Source organism: Toxorhynchites rutilus, chromosome 1 (genome assembly GCF_029784135.1).
Source record: "Toxorhynchites rutilus septentrionalis strain SRP chromosome 1, ASM2978413v1, whole genome shotgun sequence".
In the NCBI taxonomy this organism is placed as follows: domain Eukaryota; kingdom Metazoa; phylum Arthropoda; class Insecta; order Diptera; family Culicidae; genus Toxorhynchites; species Toxorhynchites rutilus.
In genome coordinates this window covers 130,948,193-130,969,411 of record NC_073744.1, presented here as the reverse complement: position 1 = coordinate 130,969,411, position 21,219 = coordinate 130,948,193, and the positions used below count along the sequence as shown (strand labels likewise).

The following is a 21,219-nucleotide window of genomic DNA, read 5'->3' as shown; positions in this document are numbered from 1 at the left end:
AGTACTCTGCTGACCGTGGATTGGACGATTCCCAGCATCTTACCGATGTCCCGATGTGACAACTCCGGATTCTCGAAATGAGTGCACAGGATTAATTCACGACGCTCTTTTTCGTTCGACGACATTTTTCCAAATTAACGAAAAATTGACAGTGAAGCATGGCCAACGTGATCTATACACTCTTATCTGATTATAAGCGAAAGCTGAAGATATAATTCCTAAAAATTAAATTTCTACAGCGTTTCTTCCGTGATGCAATTTGATGTGACACACCCTTTAGAACGAATTTCTTCTCTCCGAATTTTCTATGAAACCAGTGTTCTCTCTAGAAAGCAAATGAAGACCCAACCCTTTCTAATGGATATTTTGATATCTATTGGATATTTTGAACATGTGCAAATGGAAACAAATACGTACTCGTAATGTGCGTTACTTTGAGTTTGTGAAAGGAAAACCAAAATCTCCAAAATGTTATTTTAATAGTATTCGAATAAAGGAACTTTAGTTTTATTTCAACAGTCTAGACTAGTAATGTTACAAAATTAAGTATTTGACAAATCGTCTAGATTCGGCGCATAGACGACTCGAAATAATACGTTGAATAGATACCGCGTGCGCTTCTCTGCTTTTCTCTATTTCGTGCGATTCAATATAATAACGCTCCCCATCAATATGTCCCAGCATAAGCATTTAAAGGGAAAACATTCAACATATCATTGTAACTATCAGTATATAGTACAGCTCGACCATCTTTCATATTGCTACACTCTGCTTAAAATCTACATCACTTTTTTCGATGACACAACGTCTCAGCTGAATCCTACGGTTGCAGCGAATTATCTACTATTTAATACAACACTTGTTTTACAGCGGTATAATTGGTCCTGAGTTGGTTGTCTTTTGCCGCTTCTAAAACTATCTACAAACTATGGGTGACTGACTAGGCTTGGAAGCTCTTCCTTCGGATTTCCTGAATCGCCCTATCCAGCTGCTCGAGATCGTAGAAGACCCGATACTCAAGATCCGCCCCCTCGAATACGTTGCACACCGAGGGTTTGAGATTCAGAAACAGCAGCATCTGGTTCCGACTCTTGAAGTCCTTGATGAGTGTATCGATGACCTGAGCGGCTGTGAAATCCGCACCGTAAATGTGCGTGCAATCTATCACTACCGGAGTTTGGTTCTTCAACCCGTGTTTGTTGATCAAATTTCGCACAAAGTCGGAAGACGGGAAAATCAGACTGCGATCCGGAGTTAACATGAGGTACTTGATTCCACAAGGGGTAATCAGTTGATCCATGTGGATCTTCGGTCGGGCAGCGTGGTACAAGATGAACAAGATGTTAAGGCCTATGCCAACAAGAATGCCGTACTCAATTGGTAGCGCCAGACAAGCGATGAAGGCAGCGATTCCGGGAACCAGGTCCGATTTTTTGCTCCGCCACATGGGCTTCACAACACGCACCTCGACCATGAATATTACGGCGGCTATGATAATGGCAGCCAGGGCTGCCTTTGGGATGTAGAAGAAGTAGGGTGTGAAGAAAAGTAACGCTAGGATAACCAGAATTCCTGTGTAGATGCCACCGAACGGAGTTCGGACGCCACTGGCGTTGTTGACAGCCCCTCGAGATAGTGCTCCTGTTCCGGGATATCCTTGCACGAATGAGTTAGCGATATTGGATGTGCCGATCGCGATTAGCTCCTGGGTAGCGTCTACGGATTTTCCGTCGGCTGAAAAAAAAAATTTGAAACAAAAATCTTTTCAAGGGAGAGATTAAAGCAGAAACCTACCAAAAGCCTTGCAAATGGCGATGTCCTCCAGGAGAGCAATCAATGGAACGACGATCAACATCGAGCCGAGGTTGCTCAACATATCACCAAACCCTTCGTACTGCTGGATCACAACTCCTTCTTCGTTCGTTATTTCGGGAACTGAGAACGGTGGTAACTGGACTGCCGGTAGACCACTTGGAACTTCCCCAATCATTTTGAAAGGCACCGCTCCACTGTTGTAAAAACTAGCACCGATAGCTCCACATACAATCACAATAATGGCATTCCTAGCCGTACCAATCAACCACAACGATTTGTTGATGATCTTCTGGAAGAGCATCTGATCTTCCGTGTCTGGGGGTCCCGCTTTTAGCCGCGGCAGCAGCCTCATCAGGAGCAGAACAATGATACACGTGAAACCCATGACAGCATCACCAAGCTGTGTGTTGTGAATGTCGTCCAGAATGGCGGTCCACTGCTCCACGAAGGTATTACCCTTCGCCGTGATCCCAAGCAAATCTTTGACTTGTGAGCTGAGAATAATCAACGCGGCAGCAGAAGTAAATCCAGAGCTTACGGGTCCGGACACAAAGTCTATTAGAAATCCAAGCCCAAAAACTCCCATTAGCAGTTCGATTATACCACTCAGGAAGCACAACAGAACAGCCCGTTGCCATATTCCTTTGCAGGCTTGGAAAGTGAGCAGAGATGCAATCGCTGTTGGTCCCATCGGGACATCCTTGCACGAGCCCAAAAAGATGTACACGAAACAACCCACGAAAGAACCGTAAAGACCGTACTATAAAGGGAAGATGATCAAACTAAACACGTTTAGAGCTCAGTGGTCTGTTGATGCTTACCGCCGCAGGAAGACCTGCGATACTGCTGTAGGCCAGTGCTTGGGGAATCACCGTCAGGCCTACGGTAAGGCCGGCCACAAAATCACCAATGGCATCATCAGCGGTGTATTTTGGCAGCCAGTTCAGCACCGGGACACGCTTGTACAGAATTTTCTTCCGAAATATGTTTTTATACTTCCGTCGGCACCATGGTCCAATCTCGCGAATGTGATCCATAGCGGATTTGCTGTCGTCGGATACTGAAATGGGAAGTTAGTGTTGGACGCTTAGTGCATTTTATATAATCCCCCTTATTCTACGCGGCGAATGATGTGAGATGGCTCAAGTGACTGCATTCCCGTAGAAGAATGGCGTGACTATAGTTCGTCACTATGTGAGATTTGAAGTCGTGTCCTCATTTGTTATCGACGTCAAATAGGAGCCCAAAAGTAAAGTGGCTTCCAGAATAAAGTAGTAAACTTTGCAATCTCACGTCACTCGCCGCGCGGAATAAAGGGGAATGTTCTGTATATGAAAGTCTCAGTTTTTCTGCCAGAACTCAGCGCATCTTCTTATGGAGATTGTTTATGATAGTGTTTAAAGTCATCGGCAGAATAAAAAGCCCACAATAATATTCTATTCAATTTCTTTAAAAAATTTTATGGATAACATCTTCGTATCGGTTGAAATCATATTTAATGTATTTGTTTTAAATTCCATTCGTAATACAGAGAGAAACAAAAGAAACTCAGTTTTAATCATGGGAATGAGATTTGTTCGACAAAAATTCATTGACAAAACTTCTAACTTGGAACTTTTACCTCGGAAAAAATGCAATGCATTTTGAAATCGTTCAGTGATCGATGTATCCTCCATTCACTTTCAGTACCTTTTGTGGGCGTTTCGGCATACTCTCCACGAGGTTTTTTTAAGGTACAACGTTAATTTATGAATACACAAAGGAATTGTCGAAACATTTGATTTGGCGAAACAATAAATATGTTTCTGAGACATTCAGGGACGTGTATCTCGCTTTGTGAATTGGATGCACAACAAAAATTGAAAATCACATACCAGTCTACCGCATAAATTAACCCTTTGCGGTCGTTTGTCTGCTCTCAACCACCACATCAAGGAACTATACTAATCTTATAGTTTATTCAAAAATGTATCATTTCACACTTTTAAGACGAATCTTAATGTCTAGTGAACCTTTCCCCGTACCAAAAGGGTGCTTTTATGATAACGTTAATTAGTATAAACAAAAGTTGTCACCTATTCCTATGTTTGCGGACCACATTATATTGGCTGTCAAAAAAGTCCTGCGGTATTTTTTTTTGAATTTTCATTTGTTCATAAAATTAGATACAATCATCTGTTTTAAGTCAAATATGCGCCATTTTGTTCGATGACTTGTTCCCAACGAGATGCCAACTTCATAATACCCCTGTTATAGAAGCTCGATTCCTTATTGGCAAAAAACTCGGAATGCTAATTTTCACAGGCATCTTTTGTGGCTAACTTCTGACTACCTAGCTCGTTCGCCATGGACAAAAACAGGTGGTAGTCGCTTGGTGCAAGGTCCGGACTATACGGCGGATGCAAAAGAACCTCCCATCCGAGCTCCCGGAGCTTCTGGCGCGTCACCAAAGAAGTGTGTGGCCTGGCGTTGTCCTGATGGAAGACAATGCGGCCTCTGTTTATCAAAGATGGCCTCTTCTTCATGAGTGCTATCTTTAAGCGGTCCAGTTGTTTGCAGTACAGGTCCGAATTGAGCGTTTGGCCATAGGGAAGCAGCTCATAATAGATTATTCCTTGACAATCCCACCAAACACACAGCAGAACCTTCCTGGCCGTTAATGAGGGCTTGGCCACCGTCTGAGCCGCTTCAGCGGACTTCGACCACGACCGTTTGCGCTTCACGTTGTCGTAAGTGACCCACTTTTCATCGCCAGTCACCATCCGCTTCAGAAACGGGTCGATTTTGTTGCGATTCAGCAGCGATTCACATGCGTCGATACGGTCAAAGATGTTTTTTTGCGTTAACGTGTATGGCACCCATACATCGAGCTTCTTTGTGAATCCAAGCTTCTTCAAATGGTTAAAAACGGTTTGATGACTTATCCCCAGCTCTTGGCCGATGCTACGACTGCTACTATGCCGGTTTTTCTCGGCTAATTCAGCGATTTTGTCTCAATTTTCGACGACAGGCCTTCCGGAGCGTGGCGCATCTTCGACGACCTCTACACCAGAACGAAAACGTTGAAACCATCGTTGTGCGGTGGAAATGGAAACTGTATCGGGTCCATAAACTGCACAAATTTTATTGGCAGCTTGAGATGCATTTTGGCCTTTGTCATAGTAGTACTGTAAAATATGTCGGATTTTCTCTTTATTTTGCTCCATATTTGCGACACTATAACTCACGAACGACTTAACCAAACAAAACACTGTCAAGGACTATATTATAGCGCACAAAAATACCTTTCCAACAAGCTATAGTATGAATCGATACAATGAATACAACTAGAACTACGCGCTTACAACGACACCTCGCGGAAATACCGCATTAGGATACCTTTTTTGACATCCTAATATTAGTAATTGTCCTGTTTTTATGCAACTGACACTGGTGATCTTTACATTTGAGATTGTGGCTCTAATTACCGATGTCGAACGTAAGAAGCATTACACTTTACATCAAAATCACCATCTGGTTTTTGTTAGGCGGCTGATACTCAGTTCTTAAAGAATCTCAATCAATTGGTTCTGGTGCTCTTCTGATTTTGGCACTCGCAACGAAAATTCCTCAACAGTCTGTTCAGGGTTGGGTGGCCGATTCTAGCGGATCGCAAGCAAATCTCGTCAATAAGAATGCCAAATGTTCAAGTTACACAGAAAGTTGGCAAGCATACCGTTCTCCGGTGTCGGTAGTGCATGGATACAAATGAATAGTGCTGTGTGAACTTTTACATTCCTATGAATTACTCGTGAAAAAAACGTTGCAGGTGATCAACCGTTGGCAACTATTCCGATCGGTAATTGGATCCTCCCTTCAGGCATGACCTTGGCGGACCCAGGATCGATTCTCTTCTGGTATTTATACGCCGCGTAAGCATCACCCTCTTCGCGATCTTAAGGGGGTCTCCGTAACCACAACGGTTGCGCGTCCAATGATTGATCTTCTAATAGTTTCTGAAAAAAGTTTCATGGCCCCGTTCAGCACGATAAGAAACAATAAACTGAAGAATTTACAAGACTGATTAGGACTATTACTTTATCTCGTCTCAGAAAATTGAATATAACCACTTCAATCATGGTTAGATTCAATTTTCTGAGACGAGATAAAGTAAAAGCATTATGTTCGGAACATAACACACAATGCTTCGGAAGGCAGCAATGCTCCAACCACTGCACAATCATAACTAAGTGGATTTCCGAGCTGGCACCTGTTTATATACAGATTTTTGTGAATTTAATATTCTGTTATCAAAAGTAATTTTCAGGCTATCGAAACAAGTTCTTGAGTCAATAAGTAACAAGCATCAGGTATGGGCAAAATCGCATCGAAATTCGTTCAAAAACACTCATCCACAGATAAAACTCACCCTTCTATTCTCCGTTTATGCCTCACTTCATTTGAGACAGAAAACATTCACCTATCATCTTCGCAAAGTTCATTCTCGATTTGAACGGAAAATCATCTGTTTTCCACTCAAATAGCAATCATTGAGCCTCGATCGCGGCAGTAGAATATAAGTAGATAATTGAAATCGAGTTGTTTCCTGTGCACTTTTGCAATGACATTTTTTTGTTTCTAGTATGAAACGATCTAAGCCAACGTATGTGGTATGCCATACAAATGAAACATAAATTTACTCGAGAATTAATCGAGTAAACGAAACCAAATTTCCCATGTGGATAAATGTTTTCACGGTGGTTAGACACTCCACCCCTCCAGGATCAATCAATGAACAGTTCTAGTAAGAAAACGTGCATATTTGAAGGTATTGATAACAAAAAACAAATTTTGGGCGGGACGAAGTCTGCCGGGTCAGCTAGTGTGAAATAAAATACAACGTGCGTTTTATCCATCGTTCTTATCGCAATTTTTTTCTACCGTTTTACCAAGTAGAAGATGATAAATTATCAGTTTTTTTTCAGGACTATTTTTTCAAATAGTTTCAGCTGTTAATATTTAAAGTTTATGCGTCCAGAGCATCCACTATAGCATTTCTGGTATTGTGTTCTCTTTTTGGTGTTTTTGGCCATCCTTAGCAATCGTGCGATCACGTTTGGATTCACCGACCCAAAAATGGACAGTTTCATACATCATGCTTGAGTTTGATCTACATCTTCCTTGATGACAGCTACTGATGAACATTTCTTAAAACAATGAATTACACTATGAATTTGAAACTTATTTTTCACTGAACACAGAACGCCTGCACCTCAACTGCCTGTCATCTCGACTTGAATATTTTGCTTATTATTAGAGGAACTGGTACAAATTCAGCACCTCATTTCGTTTTTTTGGACTTAGCTCTTGGCCAATGCTCGGAATTTCTTCATATTACGTCAGCTTATGAAGGGATCTATTGCGGACATTTCCCCGCAAACCGATTTCAAAAATCTTGATTTGGCTCGGAGCTTTGAGCATAGAAGTGAAACAACTCAAATTCGAGTACCCGAGATGCCTGGGTATAAGTTTGGCACCCCATTTTTTAATTTTTTCAAATTAAAAGAATCGTCCTGAAATCACTGAAAAATGTATGTTTTGACATTTTCATACAAAATAAAAGTGAAGTACACTATCTTACGTAAAGGGTGTGTCACATCAAATTGCATCACGGAAAAAACGCTGTAGAAATTCGCCCAGTAGACCGATCCTTTTGAAAATTTTAGACAGTAAAATAAAAACTATTAAACAACTTTCGGCATTTTCTTTTTATTCATACTTCGAGCCCAAGCCCGTATGCTCGCACCTTCCTCTTTACCCCGTCCATAAGGTTCTGTACAACGTCAGGTTGTAGTTTTTTTTTTAACAGAAATCCATTTTCTCTTGAAGTCCGCCTCTGATTTGACAACTTTTGGGTTCTTCCGGAGGGCCTGCTTCATAATCGCCCAATATTTCTCTATTGGGCGAAGCTCCGGCGCGTTGGGCGGGTTCATTTCCTTTGGCACGAAGGTGACCCCGTTGGCTTCGTACCACTCCAACACGTCCTTGGAATACTGGCACGAAGCGAGATCCGGCCAGAAGATGGTCGGGCCCTCGTGCTGCTTCAATAGTGGTAGTAAGCGCTTCTGTAGGCACTCCTTAAGGTAAACCTGCCCGTTTCCCGTGCCGGTCATCACGAAGGGGGCGCTCCGCTTTCCGCAAGAGCAGATCGCTTGCCACACCATGTACTTTTTGGAAAACTTGGATAGTTTCTGCTTGCGAATCTCCTCCGGAACGCTGAATTTGTCCTCTGCGGAGAAGAACAACAGGCCCGGCAGCTGTAGAAAGTCCGCTTTGACGTAGGTTTCGTCGTCCATTACCAGGCAATGCGGCTTCGTCAGCATTTCGGTGTACAGCTTCCTCGCGTCTTCCCCACCATGTTTTGCCTTTCGTCGCGGTTAGGAGCCTTCGGAACCTTGTATGTACGCAGGCCCTCCCGCTGCTTGGTCCGCTGGACGAATGAACTTGACAAATTCAGCTTATTGGCGACATCCCGGACCGAACGAACGAACTCGGATCACGTCTAAACTGCTTAACTACGCGCTTGTGATCTTTTTCACTGACGGAGCATCCATTTTTGCCGTTCTTCACCTTCCAGTCGATGGTTAGGTTCTCGAAGTATCGTTTTAGTACTCTGCTGACCGTGGATTGGACGATTCCCAGCATCTTACCGATGTCCCGATGTGACAACTCTGGATTCTCGAAATGAGTGCGCAGGATTAATTCACGACGCTCTTTTTCGTTCGACGACATTTTCCCAAATTTACGAAAAATTGACAGTGAAGCATGGTCAACGTGATCTATACACTCTTATCTGATTATAAGCGAGAGCTGAAGATATAATTCCTAAAAATTAAATTTCTACAGCGTTTTTTTCCGTGATGCAATTTGATGTGAAACACCCTTTAAATTAACTCAATTTTGACGAAAAAGAATGCAATTTTACAAAACAAAGAGGATCAAAAAAACCATTTTTTCAACAAAAAGTGAACAAATTTCATCTCGATTTATTTCTTACTAAAAAAGTAAAACGAATCGAAAGCCTTTACAAAAGTCGCAAGCGTAATAATCAGTCTCGCATAGTGTATCATCAACACTATGTTTACATTGGGGTGCCAAATTACCCGCATACCGAATTTTCACTTTGGAATGAAATCTATGAAATTTGTGATTAAAATCTCGATACACTTACTCGAATTCGTTGAAGAGCATCGATTTCTTGATCCAAATCAGCTTTAATATTTAAATTCGACTCACTATTCTATTTTTAATGATTTTTCAAAAGACGCACATGAAAAATTTTCGAGATTTCAAAAACAACAAAACATGATTATTTTTTTAAAACGCGCAGATATTTTGGGTTTTTGGAATCGTTTTTTACTTCATTACTAAAACACTTTTTTTATTCACCACCAGAGTGCGCTCATTCCGCCGGAGATCCGGGTGGGTACCAAATTACCCACGGGGTACCGAATTTGTACCAGTTCCTCTATGATTGAATAAATCCTTCGGAACTATTACCTGAGAATGACCTTATTTACCTTATTGTTAAGCTTTAAAAGTACGATCAGGAAGCGCAAAACAAACACGGATGAGAACTTGATGATTATGTATACGTTTTGTGGAACGTTCAAATTGCTGCTATGCAATTTGGTATCACGGGATATCACAGCTGCTCTTTTTAGTAGACTCAAAACTAGTCAATTGTTTTCACTGTATTGATGCACAAAAATTTGCTTGCACTTTTGTTTCCGATCAATTCTTCACTTCATCTCAAACAACCATAATCGAACTGGGTCGCACAAATCCGATAGAATGTGGTTCATTGCACGAAACTTGCTTGTAGGGGTTCACAAACAAATGATTTTAATATTCATTGATAATTACAACACAATGTAACAGGCATAAATATTCTGTCAGTTTCATCCTGTCAAACACCAGAACACAAAGTTTTATTTTTGAAAAAAAAAATAAATTTGATTCTTGCGACACGCGATTTTATTCAATCCTGTTCCCCGCGAAATTCAGAACCAGAATAAAGAATCACACTACTTGCCAGATTTTTGAGTCACACGCTTAGATTTGTGAGCAGCCATACGTGTCCGCTCTCACTCTCTGGGGTTTTCACATTTTTTTTTTTCTAAATTAGCCTTTTTTGTGTTTTAATTACCATCAAATCGAGATCGTTTTTGGTGACGAGTGCTAGCGACTGTTCACTTGAATAGGTGACTTAATTGGAGAATGAAATTTAGAGACAAATATCAACGGTTGAATGCTCTAGCTACAGTGACCGACGCAAAGCTAGATCCACCTTCAGTATGTGTAATCATTTGAATAAAATCTTTTCATGTTATAAAAAGTCAAGCGGAGAGGATTTTCGATGATTTTCAATGCGAAATTTTTTTTGAAATCTGAAAACTTTTTGAATTGATTTTCGAGGTTGATATAACATGAAAAATATCGATTTTGTGCTAAAATGGAATGATAAAAAATAACCAGGTCAAAACAAATAACTAAATGTCCGTCTTTTTTTCAGTCTTTAGCCGTCTAGTCCCAAGTGAATACACAGTGGCGCCGGAATGTAGAACTATTGAAACATTATTTGCTTCTAAGACATCTAGCATTAATAGCAAATAATGATGTTCCCCAATGTGTGACGTTAGAGTTGCTGCGGAATTACTCGCGTCTCCATAAAACTATTCCAATGGAGACGCATAATGCATTTTGAACAGAAAAAAGGAATACCCAGGTAATACTTACGAATGAATTCATTGCTGCCCCGGTAACCTGGCACGTCTTTGTGAATAGGCGGAATACCGAGTGATGCCTGTGAGCTGGCCAGCCCATGGATGTTGTAAACCGAGGCGGATTTGATGTTCACTTTGTCCAACTGTCCGTCACTCGATGTCCGTCTGGAAAACGCAGTACAAAAAACCAAATTATAAGAAACAGAGTTCAAACCTCAAAATACAGATATGGTTGTCAACGATTACAACAATACAACCACCGAAACACACATGTCGGAGCGTCCTACTCAAACAAACCAGTTCAAACCGGCCCTCTGACCATGCCGCCATTCGAATCGCGTTTGTCGCTTAGCGTAGATTTTCCTTTTTATAATCTGGTTCGCGAGTGACGCGCGCTGCTTCGTTGAGAATGAAACGTTTTTTTTTTCTAGTTTTTTGAAACAGAAAAAAAGGTAACGGTTGTCACAAATTGAGATCATAGAATCAACCAAGGCGGATAACTTTTTTCCGCTCGCTGCCAAATTCAGCTCGAAGGGATATCGAAAATAGGATGTTCGAATCAAACATGCATCTTTAAAACTTTTGAACACATCCGGTGGGTACTTCCGAGAAAGTATAAGGAAGTGAAATTTGAAATAGAACAACTGTATTTTAGACCTCGTTTGATCATTGTTGAGAACTGCTGCTACTAGGTCAACGTTTTCTTTGTTGAATAGATAATGAAAACGTTGACAGAGAGGGAGAAAAAAAAGTAAATTTAGATTCATTGCGGCTCTGTGGGAGGAGAGAGAATCCATCAGCTGACATAAGCCGTCGTCCCGACTTCAAGTCGTATCAGATTTGATGCAGATAACGGAAACTGATGGTGTTGCCTTCAACAAAGAATCGGTGTGCTCTTCACTTTATTTTCATAAATCACAACAATTGAATTTTTGTTTCATCGCGTCGTGATAACAGTTCTGCGTTGAGCGCAGAAAGGTTTCAGTGTTGGCAATCGGCAGAATAATTGGAATGTGAATGATATCAGAGGAATGTGAATGAATTCAACAATGGCATGTTATGATGAGAAACTGTCGAAAACATTGTAACATGTGGTGTCCAAGAACAGCTGAGATTAGCTGTCTTTTCAGACAATCATAAAATCTAAATTACGGCTGACAAAGAAAAGGAGAACCAAGATGCTATCATTTCATTGGTAAATGTCAATTATATCAGCACATTTTTGCAGAGCATGCATATCATTATATGACGGATTTCGCGCCAACTCGACCAGATGTTGGCATGACCCACTCAGAATTTATCTAGACTAACATATGGAAAGGGCTAAATATTTTTGATCATTTTATTATCAATTTTTTTTACTCGAAAATGGTAAGTTCTGCAAAAAAGTGATCTATGGTGATAGTGATAGGTGTGTTCCAAAGAAAAAACTACGTATAGATGAGGATAAAACTAACCAAAATATTCAAGATTCACAAGCTTCATCAAATGGTCCGGAGTTCGATAATGCATACGTGTGGTAGTGTCTTTTTTTTTTTAAATAAAATATAACGTTTATTTCAAAAATATAAGAGTATTTACATCAAAAAAATTAATTTTCGCATCTTAAGTAGAGTGCGCCAACATCAATTCTTCCGTTAATTTCATTAACATAATTGATGAACAGAATTAAAATTTTCAATATTTGACTTCGTTTGGTAGTTGCTATGTTCAGTAGTGCTGGTCGCATTAGTTCTTCGAAAGAAAGACGTTGCCATCCCTCGAGTATTCCTGTTATTCTCTGTTGTACGTAAGCCCAAGCAGGTGCTACCCGGAAACAGTCACTAAATTTGTGTTGCAACGTTTCAATCGCAGTATTACAGTGCAGACAGTGTTCATCATTCGCTCTTTGAATCCTTTTCATTAATTGCCTATGTTCTGTCTTCTCATTTACGAACAGATACAAACTGCTTCGCTGGCTCGACGATAGTTGTTTCGTTAGAATATTCTTCCAAACTCTTTTCCAATTTGTTCCCGGATTTCTCCGTTCAACACGAGGTGTTTCTGTTCGCTCCAGAAAGATTCGGTGGATTTGTTCACTAGATGGATTCGCTCTAACAAGTGGGGGGAGAAGGGGGATTTGTTGGGAAATTATGTTGAAGCAGGGAAGGTCTGCGGGGGGAGGAATAGCCTGGTTCAGAAGGGATTGGTAATAGGGGAGGGAGCCACTTGCCTGTATGTGACGATTCAAGAGCAACGCTTTGCATAGTGTTGGCAATCGTTTGTTGTGGTATTGTCCAAGCAACATCTTCAAAATCCTCAACCATCGATAAGTAACCTATTGTGCCAAACAAGATTCACAAATTCCAATTGTGGCATCCAACGGTATATCCAAGTAAGCGTATTTTCTCTATTCCTGTTAACCGCCGTAGTTTATTACGGTTACACTTGGGATTGTTAATACCAGCTTGTTAATCCAATGTCACACTTTTCTTTGTCGAATTCTGATGATTACAAAGAAACAAAATAATGATATTCATTTTCCGTCACTTTATATTTGCTGCCGGTAACGACTGGTCCTTTTCAAACAACTTCATAGCCATTTTGTTCATCCTTTAGGTATCTCTACAATCCATTTATTATTATCATATCTACAGTGACTTACAATGACTCTTAATAGATAACTAAATCTACAACAACTATTCGATACCTGACCGACCGATCAAGAGATTTTTGGCAGATGGCTATTGTCCGAGAGCTGTCGTTGCTCTCTCTGGATTGAAACATATTGTATTTGACTACAAAAACAAGCTGAAAACTGTAACTTAGCATCCAAGGGTAACCATAAATCCATTTCTACCTGTTATTCATTTTTTCTATAGCTGTACAAAGAAAATGGGAATTTTTTGACGTAGGACTACGTCTAACCGGAAGATATAGGGGGTGAAATGGAAATCTAGGCACTGAACAAGTAGGAAAAAATGCAAGATTTGGAACGCTTATAACTCGAGCATTTCTCAATAGATCGCAAAGGTTTTTGCATCAATTGATAGGAAATATATCCACGCATCTATCATAACGAATAACATTTCATTTTTCTTGAGATAAATAATTGAATAATTGTGAAATATCAAGCATTGTCAAAATGCACTATGTGCCCATTTTTGAATGGTCCATTTTGTGCTCCTCAAATCGAACCGACCAAAACGGGCAACCAGAGCAGCAGCGAAATAGAATGAAGCACGATTGGAAAGGAAAAAGAAAAAAATGAACGAAACATTGGTCGCAGTCTCACACATGCGTAATTCTCGAGCCAGCCAGTCAGCTTAAAAATCCCCTCTCCGCTGCCGTAACGATCATTCTCATCCGAACCGTACACCACATCGTTTCGCATCACCTCACATCAACAAACCAACACAAGCAGCCATGGTTGGATATGGCAAAGGAGGAAAAGTGAAGGGAAAGGCAAAATCCCGCTCGAACCGTGGTGGTCTGCAATTTCCCGTAGGTGTATCCTCCAATTGCACCGGAAAAGGTAGCTAGGTCGAGCGCGTTAGTACCTGTGTACCAGTCCACCTAGCCGGCGTTATATAGTTTCGGCTGATCGTGATCGTGATCGAGTTAGCTGGCAAAGCTGCTCGCGACGATAAGAAAACCTGCATTCGGAACATAACACATTCGGTTCGGCGGACATCAAGACAACAGGCAGTTGCAGCGAATGGCGAGTGGCAAACGCAATCGCAAAACGGCATCAGGTAGCAGAAGAAAAAAGTTTGTTCTTTATACAAACTGCTTTGGTGGCAAATCCAGAACAAGGCGGCATCGAGGGCGTTCGAAATGGTTTTTTTTCAAAACCACGAGTACTAAGTTTTCTAAATTGGAACCATTCCATTAAACAAGGCGCTTTTCAGGGCCATTAAACCTTCCAAAAAAGAGTTTAGGAAATAAAGTTCAATGCTTTCTAAAACATTATCCAAAATAATAATAAAACACAAATTGATGTTTTCATAATTTGTTTGCCAGGATTTGATGAGTATGTGAATTTGGCAGTTGTTCTGAGCTTATTGATAGTTGGGGACTTTCCTGATTATTCAATTTTCACCAATTCTTCAATTGTTTCCAGATTGAAAGTACAGTAATCTACAATTAGTTCGACATTTAGCTAATTGGACGGACATGTAATGTGACTTATTAGTTGGACATTTTTGTAAACATAGAGATCCAAATTATGATCCCACATTGAAAGTCGACACTGTACCACTGTCATCGCAAATGTTCAATTACAGGTTAAAATTACCTCCAATCCGGCACTGAGTGGTGGTAATGCGACGTGCCATTGAATGTAATTTACTGTAAAATATGTCACAAGCTGGATGGGAAGAAATTTTCCAACTGTGAAAGCTGTGGCGAGTGACAACAAATCGCTAAACAGGAAGGTTTAGCCGAACAAGATGGGAATATCGAGTGATAACAAAAACACAACACCAAAGGTTCTTTTCAGAACCATTAACATATTCATAAAGAGTAAACAGTAAACTAATCCATTTTTCAGGTAGATAGGTAGGTATTCACGTAGGTGAAGAAAATAAAACAATATATTTAAAATATATATTTAACAAAAGCTGTCCCCTTTGCATAGTCCTACGTCACTCCGGTTATGTCCCCGACATTACCCACCCGTCTTTTTAGAAAAAATCTTGAAAAAGTTTTTGTTAGGAAAACTTTTTTGCCTTAAATATGCACAGATTGCGATGTATGGATGAGTTGTAGGGCACATATTTATCTACAGTTTATCAACCATTTCATCAAAATCTGAGATGACCATTCTGAGAAAATCGACTCTTAGTTTGGGAACTCGATTTTTGACGTAGAACTACGTCTTCCATTAAGGGTGCCCAATCAGAAAACAGGTCACGTTTTTATGAAATAAAGTTAACGTTAATAACTATTTTTGCCGTGAACGGATTTTGGCGATTTACATACTAAACAAATCGGAAATTCCGTAAGATTTGTTTAATATGTTATACATTAGAATCCCCTGGTTTATAAATGGTTAAAATTCATGAAAACTTTAGCGTTTCCATTTTCCCATACATTTGTTCTGTCCATTTGTGTGCTTTCCCGAACAGAGCTGTCAATAACGAGCAACTTATCGACAACCAACGGAGGAGAAATCGTAGGATTTAATGTCTCCGTGAACAAACGAAAAGTAGAAAAATTAACGGGAATACTTGCCTAGAGTATAAACAGTGGATCTCGCTGGGGCCAACTTTCATTCGGCATCGAACTGTTGAGCAATTCAGTTCACTTTGCTTTCGCTGCGCTTCGATCTAAGATTGGACCCCACCAGTGGTAATCCAACTTGGATATCGTCGTTTGGTTGTTCTGCTCGTTTTTCGCGTTATTCGTATCGTGTGTTTTTCTTTCCGCGTCATAAATTGGACGCTTTGCGTTGTGTGCGATGAGCAAGAAGAAGAGGAAGGCAGGCTCGAGCCCTGCAAAAAACGAACGCATTGCCAGGGGCAATAAAATTTCGAGGCAAGCGTCATCCAATGATGCACGCGATGTTGATGCAGTGAAAAGCGCTCGCACTGAACCGAGCCTTCGTGAGTGTGATACCGCATCGAACAACAGCGAAGTAGGCGATTTCGGCGCGTCGGTTGAAAATGTAAACGCTGTTACCCAGACAGCAACCAAAATCAAGCTCCCCCCGCAGGTGCTTTTTTTTTCGAGAACAGTAATATTAAAAGGAGCGTATCTTTTGAGAATAGCGCAAAATGATGAGAAGTGTTTATATTCCTAGTAGTTTCAAGTCACCAATGTATGGCTCTGTATGCATGCTATGGCGAACGCTTGTTTGGAGCTTGGTTTATGTTGTACGAACGATGCCTAGAGGTGCGATTCCTTTGAGGCAATACTGAATAACATGTATCATGATATTTGATACTTGCAAGTGTTGTCATTGTTGATGTTTCCATGCGGTGCGAAAGATATATTGATGCAGTTATGTGATGTGGAATAATGATGCTGGTACAACATGTATATAATCGACTATAGCCATGTCTATGTCAATTGCGAAAAAGGCCACCGGAATAACGTTCGAGGTAAATTTTCAATGCATTGACATGAAATAAATTGCGACGTACGACCAGCTAGTGTGCACCCATGGCCGAGTGGTTAGCGTCTCACATTATCATGCCGGGTGTTCGGGTTCGATTCCCGTTCTGGCCGGGGGATTTTTCGTCAAAGAAATTTCCTTCGACTTGCACTGTGGTCTCGCGTATTCAAGAGCTTGCCCCTCGGAATTCATTCAAGGCGTGTTATTTGGCTTAAGAAATCTCAACTTAGTATTAGCAAATGACGCTAGTTAGTAAATACGTTGAGACGGCAAGAGTTCCACAGGGAACGTTAACGCCATTCAAGAAGAAGAAGACGACCAACTAGTGTATTGTTTTGCGAGGGCAAGAATGAATCATTAATCAATTATCGTCAACAGATTCTACAATGAAAAAACCACTTCAGAGATTATTCTACTAAGCAGTTGTTTCTAAAATTTCACAGCATCATAGAATAATATCCCAAGGTATAAACAAGCGAGTTATATAAAATAACAGCGTAGTTCTACGTTAACAATGCGGTCGTATCTTGGACACAACCTTCTATAAATTTTTTTTCAGTGTAAGATTTTAAAAAAAAAAATTCTGTATTTTTTTCTGAATATTCAATTATTTTCCTCAAACTCCTCCATATATCACCTTTTTGTAGGACCAATTTTTGAGTAAAAAAAAAATATAAAAAAATGATCGAAAATATTTAGCCCTTTCCATATGTTAGTCTAGATAAATTTCCGGAAAACTATACTTAGTTGGCATCATTAGGTAAGGTCTTCACGCCCAGAAAGTTTCATTACATTCTGAGAGGGTCATGCCAACACCATAGACGAGTTTGCGCGAAATCCGTCATATACAAGAATACACAATGGTCCAGGAGGTGCATTTAAGTGGAAATTAGCATCTAGAGCTCGACAGTTATTCTCTACACAAAAACTGTTTCGACAAAGTTGTTGCATATGATAGAGCGCAAATTTTGATGTTGTCAAAAATAGGGCGACCAACATTTCCGATGAAATAAAAATTCTAACTTTGTTATCTTCATAGATAGAGGTAAACATTAGGGTGACAATGGATGTATGGAAAAAAATCATCATCGAATTTCAAAAACCGACCATGTAAAATTCGTTTATTGGCCCCAAAAAAAATTATCTGTGCAAAGTTTCAGCTCAATCGGATATGATTTAGGGGTGCCTCAAAGCACTCAAAGTTTTGAATGTTTGGCCCAAAAAGTCGATTTTCGGCCAAAATTTTTTTTCGAGATAACACCAGATCTCGACGTTTTATCCCTTTTTTAGACATTTGGCATCGAAAACAAAATTTCGATTTTCAAATTTCCTTTGTCCCCCCTTCGAAGATTTTCGAGGATCAGAAAATCAAAACTTTGAGCGCTTTGAAGCACCCCTAAATCATATCCGATTGAGCTGAAACTTTGCACAGGTCATTTTTCTGGGCCAATAAACAAAATGTACATGGTCGGTTTTTGAAATTTGACATGACCATTTTCGCTGCCACCCTAGTAAACATAGTTCTACAATATTATAGCCCCAGTTATTTACGAAAACTTTTTGCTCTAACTTTTATGTTTCGTATCCTACATTAAAATTGTATTAGAATGACTTTTAGAGCTTATTAAAACAAATATTTTACAATGCAAAACTTGTCAGTATCTTAGTCTTACTTAAAGTTATTGATTTCAATTTTAGTTTACAAAAATACAAAAAATAACACAGTTTTGGAAATCCCACATTACGTAGAGTCAAGTATGCTCTTTTAAATGCCGTCAACGAACATTTTTTATGTTTGTCCCAAAAAGAATGACTAGCGAATGAAGAGAGCGTATTTTTTGGGAAGAAATATCAATAACTTTGAGTAGAGTTACGATATTGATAAGTTCTGCATCACACAATATCTTAGTAAGCTCTAAAAGTCTTCTGAAGACAGTATGCATGTAAAATATGTAATATAAAAGTTAGAGCAAAAAACCGTTTCTTTGATGGCGACCCCAACGCAACTTAGAAAAAAAGCGCTATATCGGTTATTTCAAGAGATAGAAAAAAAACTTTGTTCTCAAAAGTTTTCTTAAACAACTGGGGCTATAATATTGTAGAACTATGTTTACCTCTATCTATGAAGATAAAAAAGTTAGAGACTCTGTTCAGGGATAATCGCACTGTTAGTATAGGTTGGGAGAATAAATTAACGGTGATATAATTTTGAAACATAAAATACATCAAAATTGTCAGTCAGATAATATCATGCAAATGTTGGTTGCAGCGAAGGTCCAACTTCGCGCCACTTTTCGAACACTTCGACAGAGGTATGGTGCAATGCAAACAGTGCGAAAGAGTGTTCGAGGTGCACCTGTAAATTTAAAAAAAATAGCGGTTCATATCTGAAACACGACCACATTGTTGACATAGGACTTCGAAATGATTTCATTACATCATACATTTTATAAGCTAGTCTTTTGTCCCAATTTGTTTCCTTATGTCCATGTACGTATTGTACGCGATCTTTTTTGCAGTTGAAACAAACTCGGTCACTGGAGATTGGCCATTAGCACACTTATTCTATGTTCCTTAACACTTCAATCGACCTGAGGCATCACATAAAACCAACGATAATGTGTGCGATACTCGATCGATAACACGAACAGCCGCTGGTCGGGTGGTGCACGGTTCTTTCGGAAACACAACGGAAACTCGGAAAAAAGTTCTGAAAAGAACTGATAAAAAAAATTCTGCTGCTTCTCCTTCGGTGGAATAAAACCCGTTGTGACAGGAACGATACAGATGATGATGATTTTCCAATCTATAGAGGCTAAAGTTTTTCAGTCAATTCGGCTCTAGCCGTGATGAAAATAAGTTTGTAAAATTATGTTCATGGGCCTTGAAAAGATCATTTGGAGAGCCTCGCTGCCGCTGCCATCTGGACGCTAGCTAGATTACTCATTAATCGTGAATGAGCAAAGCAGAAACACGAAACACAAAAAAATGTTACAGACTATCCGATGCGATTGGTATGCTAAATAATCCAAATCAGTTCGCTGCAAGAATAGTTATGAACGTTACTATTGTTTCAGAAAAACGTGACCTGTGTTGTGATTCGATACCCTTACTGAAAAATGTAGTCCTGCGTCAAAAAACCGTTGGTCTTGTTTGAGCATTTGTTTTTAAAAAATGCCAAAAACAATAAACCACAAAGCGAAACGTAACTTCTGATTATAAAATGCAACAGTTCTTTTGCTGAATAAATAAAATTAAACACAAAATACTGAAAAGGAAAATTGTAACGTTTTCGTGTCCATTGAAACAGAATTCAAAACTAAATATAGGACCAGTTGAACATTTAACCACCTGGCGCGGAAATCTGAGAGGTTTGTTTGGCACCCTCAACCGCTGGGACAGAGAATATTCTTCCCCCCCTGAGAGTTAACACTTACGGTAGCAAGTGTCTGTCATTCTCTCGTTGCAACTGCGCTCATTGGCTTCCGCTAATAGAGCAGATGTCGTGGTATAAATAACCCTATCGCACAGTTGACAGTGAACGATTTAATCACACGCGAAACTACTAACCTCCCCTCCCCCATCCTTGGGAACGAAAATCTCATCATTAGAAAAAAAATGATCATGTTCCGCGCAATTTGGCTGTTGTTTAGATGAATTTGCCCCCACCCATTCCGGTGGAATTGACTGATAATAATGAATCAATCAAAATTAATTTGCCCCAAGCTTATTGGAAATGCTGGTAACAAGTGGGGATTCCGGGACAACAACTGTTGTTATCACAGAATAATTTTCGCTGACTGTAATCACGAGAATGCACATCACGTGTATCTGTCGGCGTGGAGCGATGTTTTGTTTTGAATATTTTCGGTGACGGGAACAATGATGAATGAGGTTAGCTTAGCTACTTACGAATATTTTGTTTGTTTTTTCTTGAGATTCTATCACTGATTATATCGTCATATACCTAACCTAAGATGGCTGTCGCATGGTTTGGAAAATAATCTGACGTGAAACTTGTAATGAATTTAGCTGTCGAAGAATGATCGTTCTTGAGAGATTATTTTCGGCAGTTATGATAGTGATTGACAGCATTAGAACGGTAACAAAACAAAACAAAAATAATAATTTTTTCTCGAAGCAGCTTCTGATGTTATTTTCTATATAAAAATTCGAAACAAATGAAAAAAAAAACAATATATTTAAATTGACAGCTCTTGGTGAAGTTCTGTATCTCTCCGGTTACTAAGAGATTTCAGATTACACATTTGCATGAAAACTATGTTTCACCAATACAGATTTAGAGCGATTTTTGTATCAATCGATTCGGGTATTCCATAACAATGTTTTAATAAAGATTATAATATATGTTATGAAACTAACAATCGAACAATTGAAAAATTTGAAGCATTATTTTAATGCAAACCCCCTGTTCTGATTGGTCGATTTGCAAAAGTATTCTTTTCTCCCACACCCAGTGCATCTGCACTCTGTAGAAATAGTATATAATATGTTTATGAAGACCGAGAGTTTAGATTAAGT

At 39.6% G+C, this 21,219-nt stretch overlaps 1 protein-coding gene across 3 annotated transcripts in view; it reads right to left on the bottom strand.

Annotated features, from left to right (window-relative positions):
- Positions 1 to 471: 471 nt before the first annotated feature.
- Positions 472 to 21,219, bottom strand: part of LOC129762827 (sodium-independent sulfate anion transporter-like) — a 42,424-nt gene continuing 21,676 nt past the window's right edge. For 2 of the 3 annotated variants that reach the window (XM_055761376.1, XM_055761375.1), the window contains exons 2-5: positions 10,594 to 10,745; positions 2,637 to 2,875; positions 1,795 to 2,575; positions 472 to 1,734 (exon numbers count right to left, since the gene is read on the bottom strand). In XM_055761376.1, the coding sequence (XP_055617351.1) occupies positions 941 to 1,734; positions 1,795 to 2,575; positions 2,637 to 2,875; positions 10,594 to 10,745 (1,966 nt within the window). In that variant the 3' untranslated portion in view covers positions 472 to 940. Of the gene's footprint in view, positions 1,735 to 1,794; positions 2,576 to 2,636; positions 2,876 to 9,374; positions 9,925 to 10,593; positions 10,746 to 21,219 lie in introns of those variants that run through there. The other variant, XM_055761377.1, reaches the window with a different exon arrangement.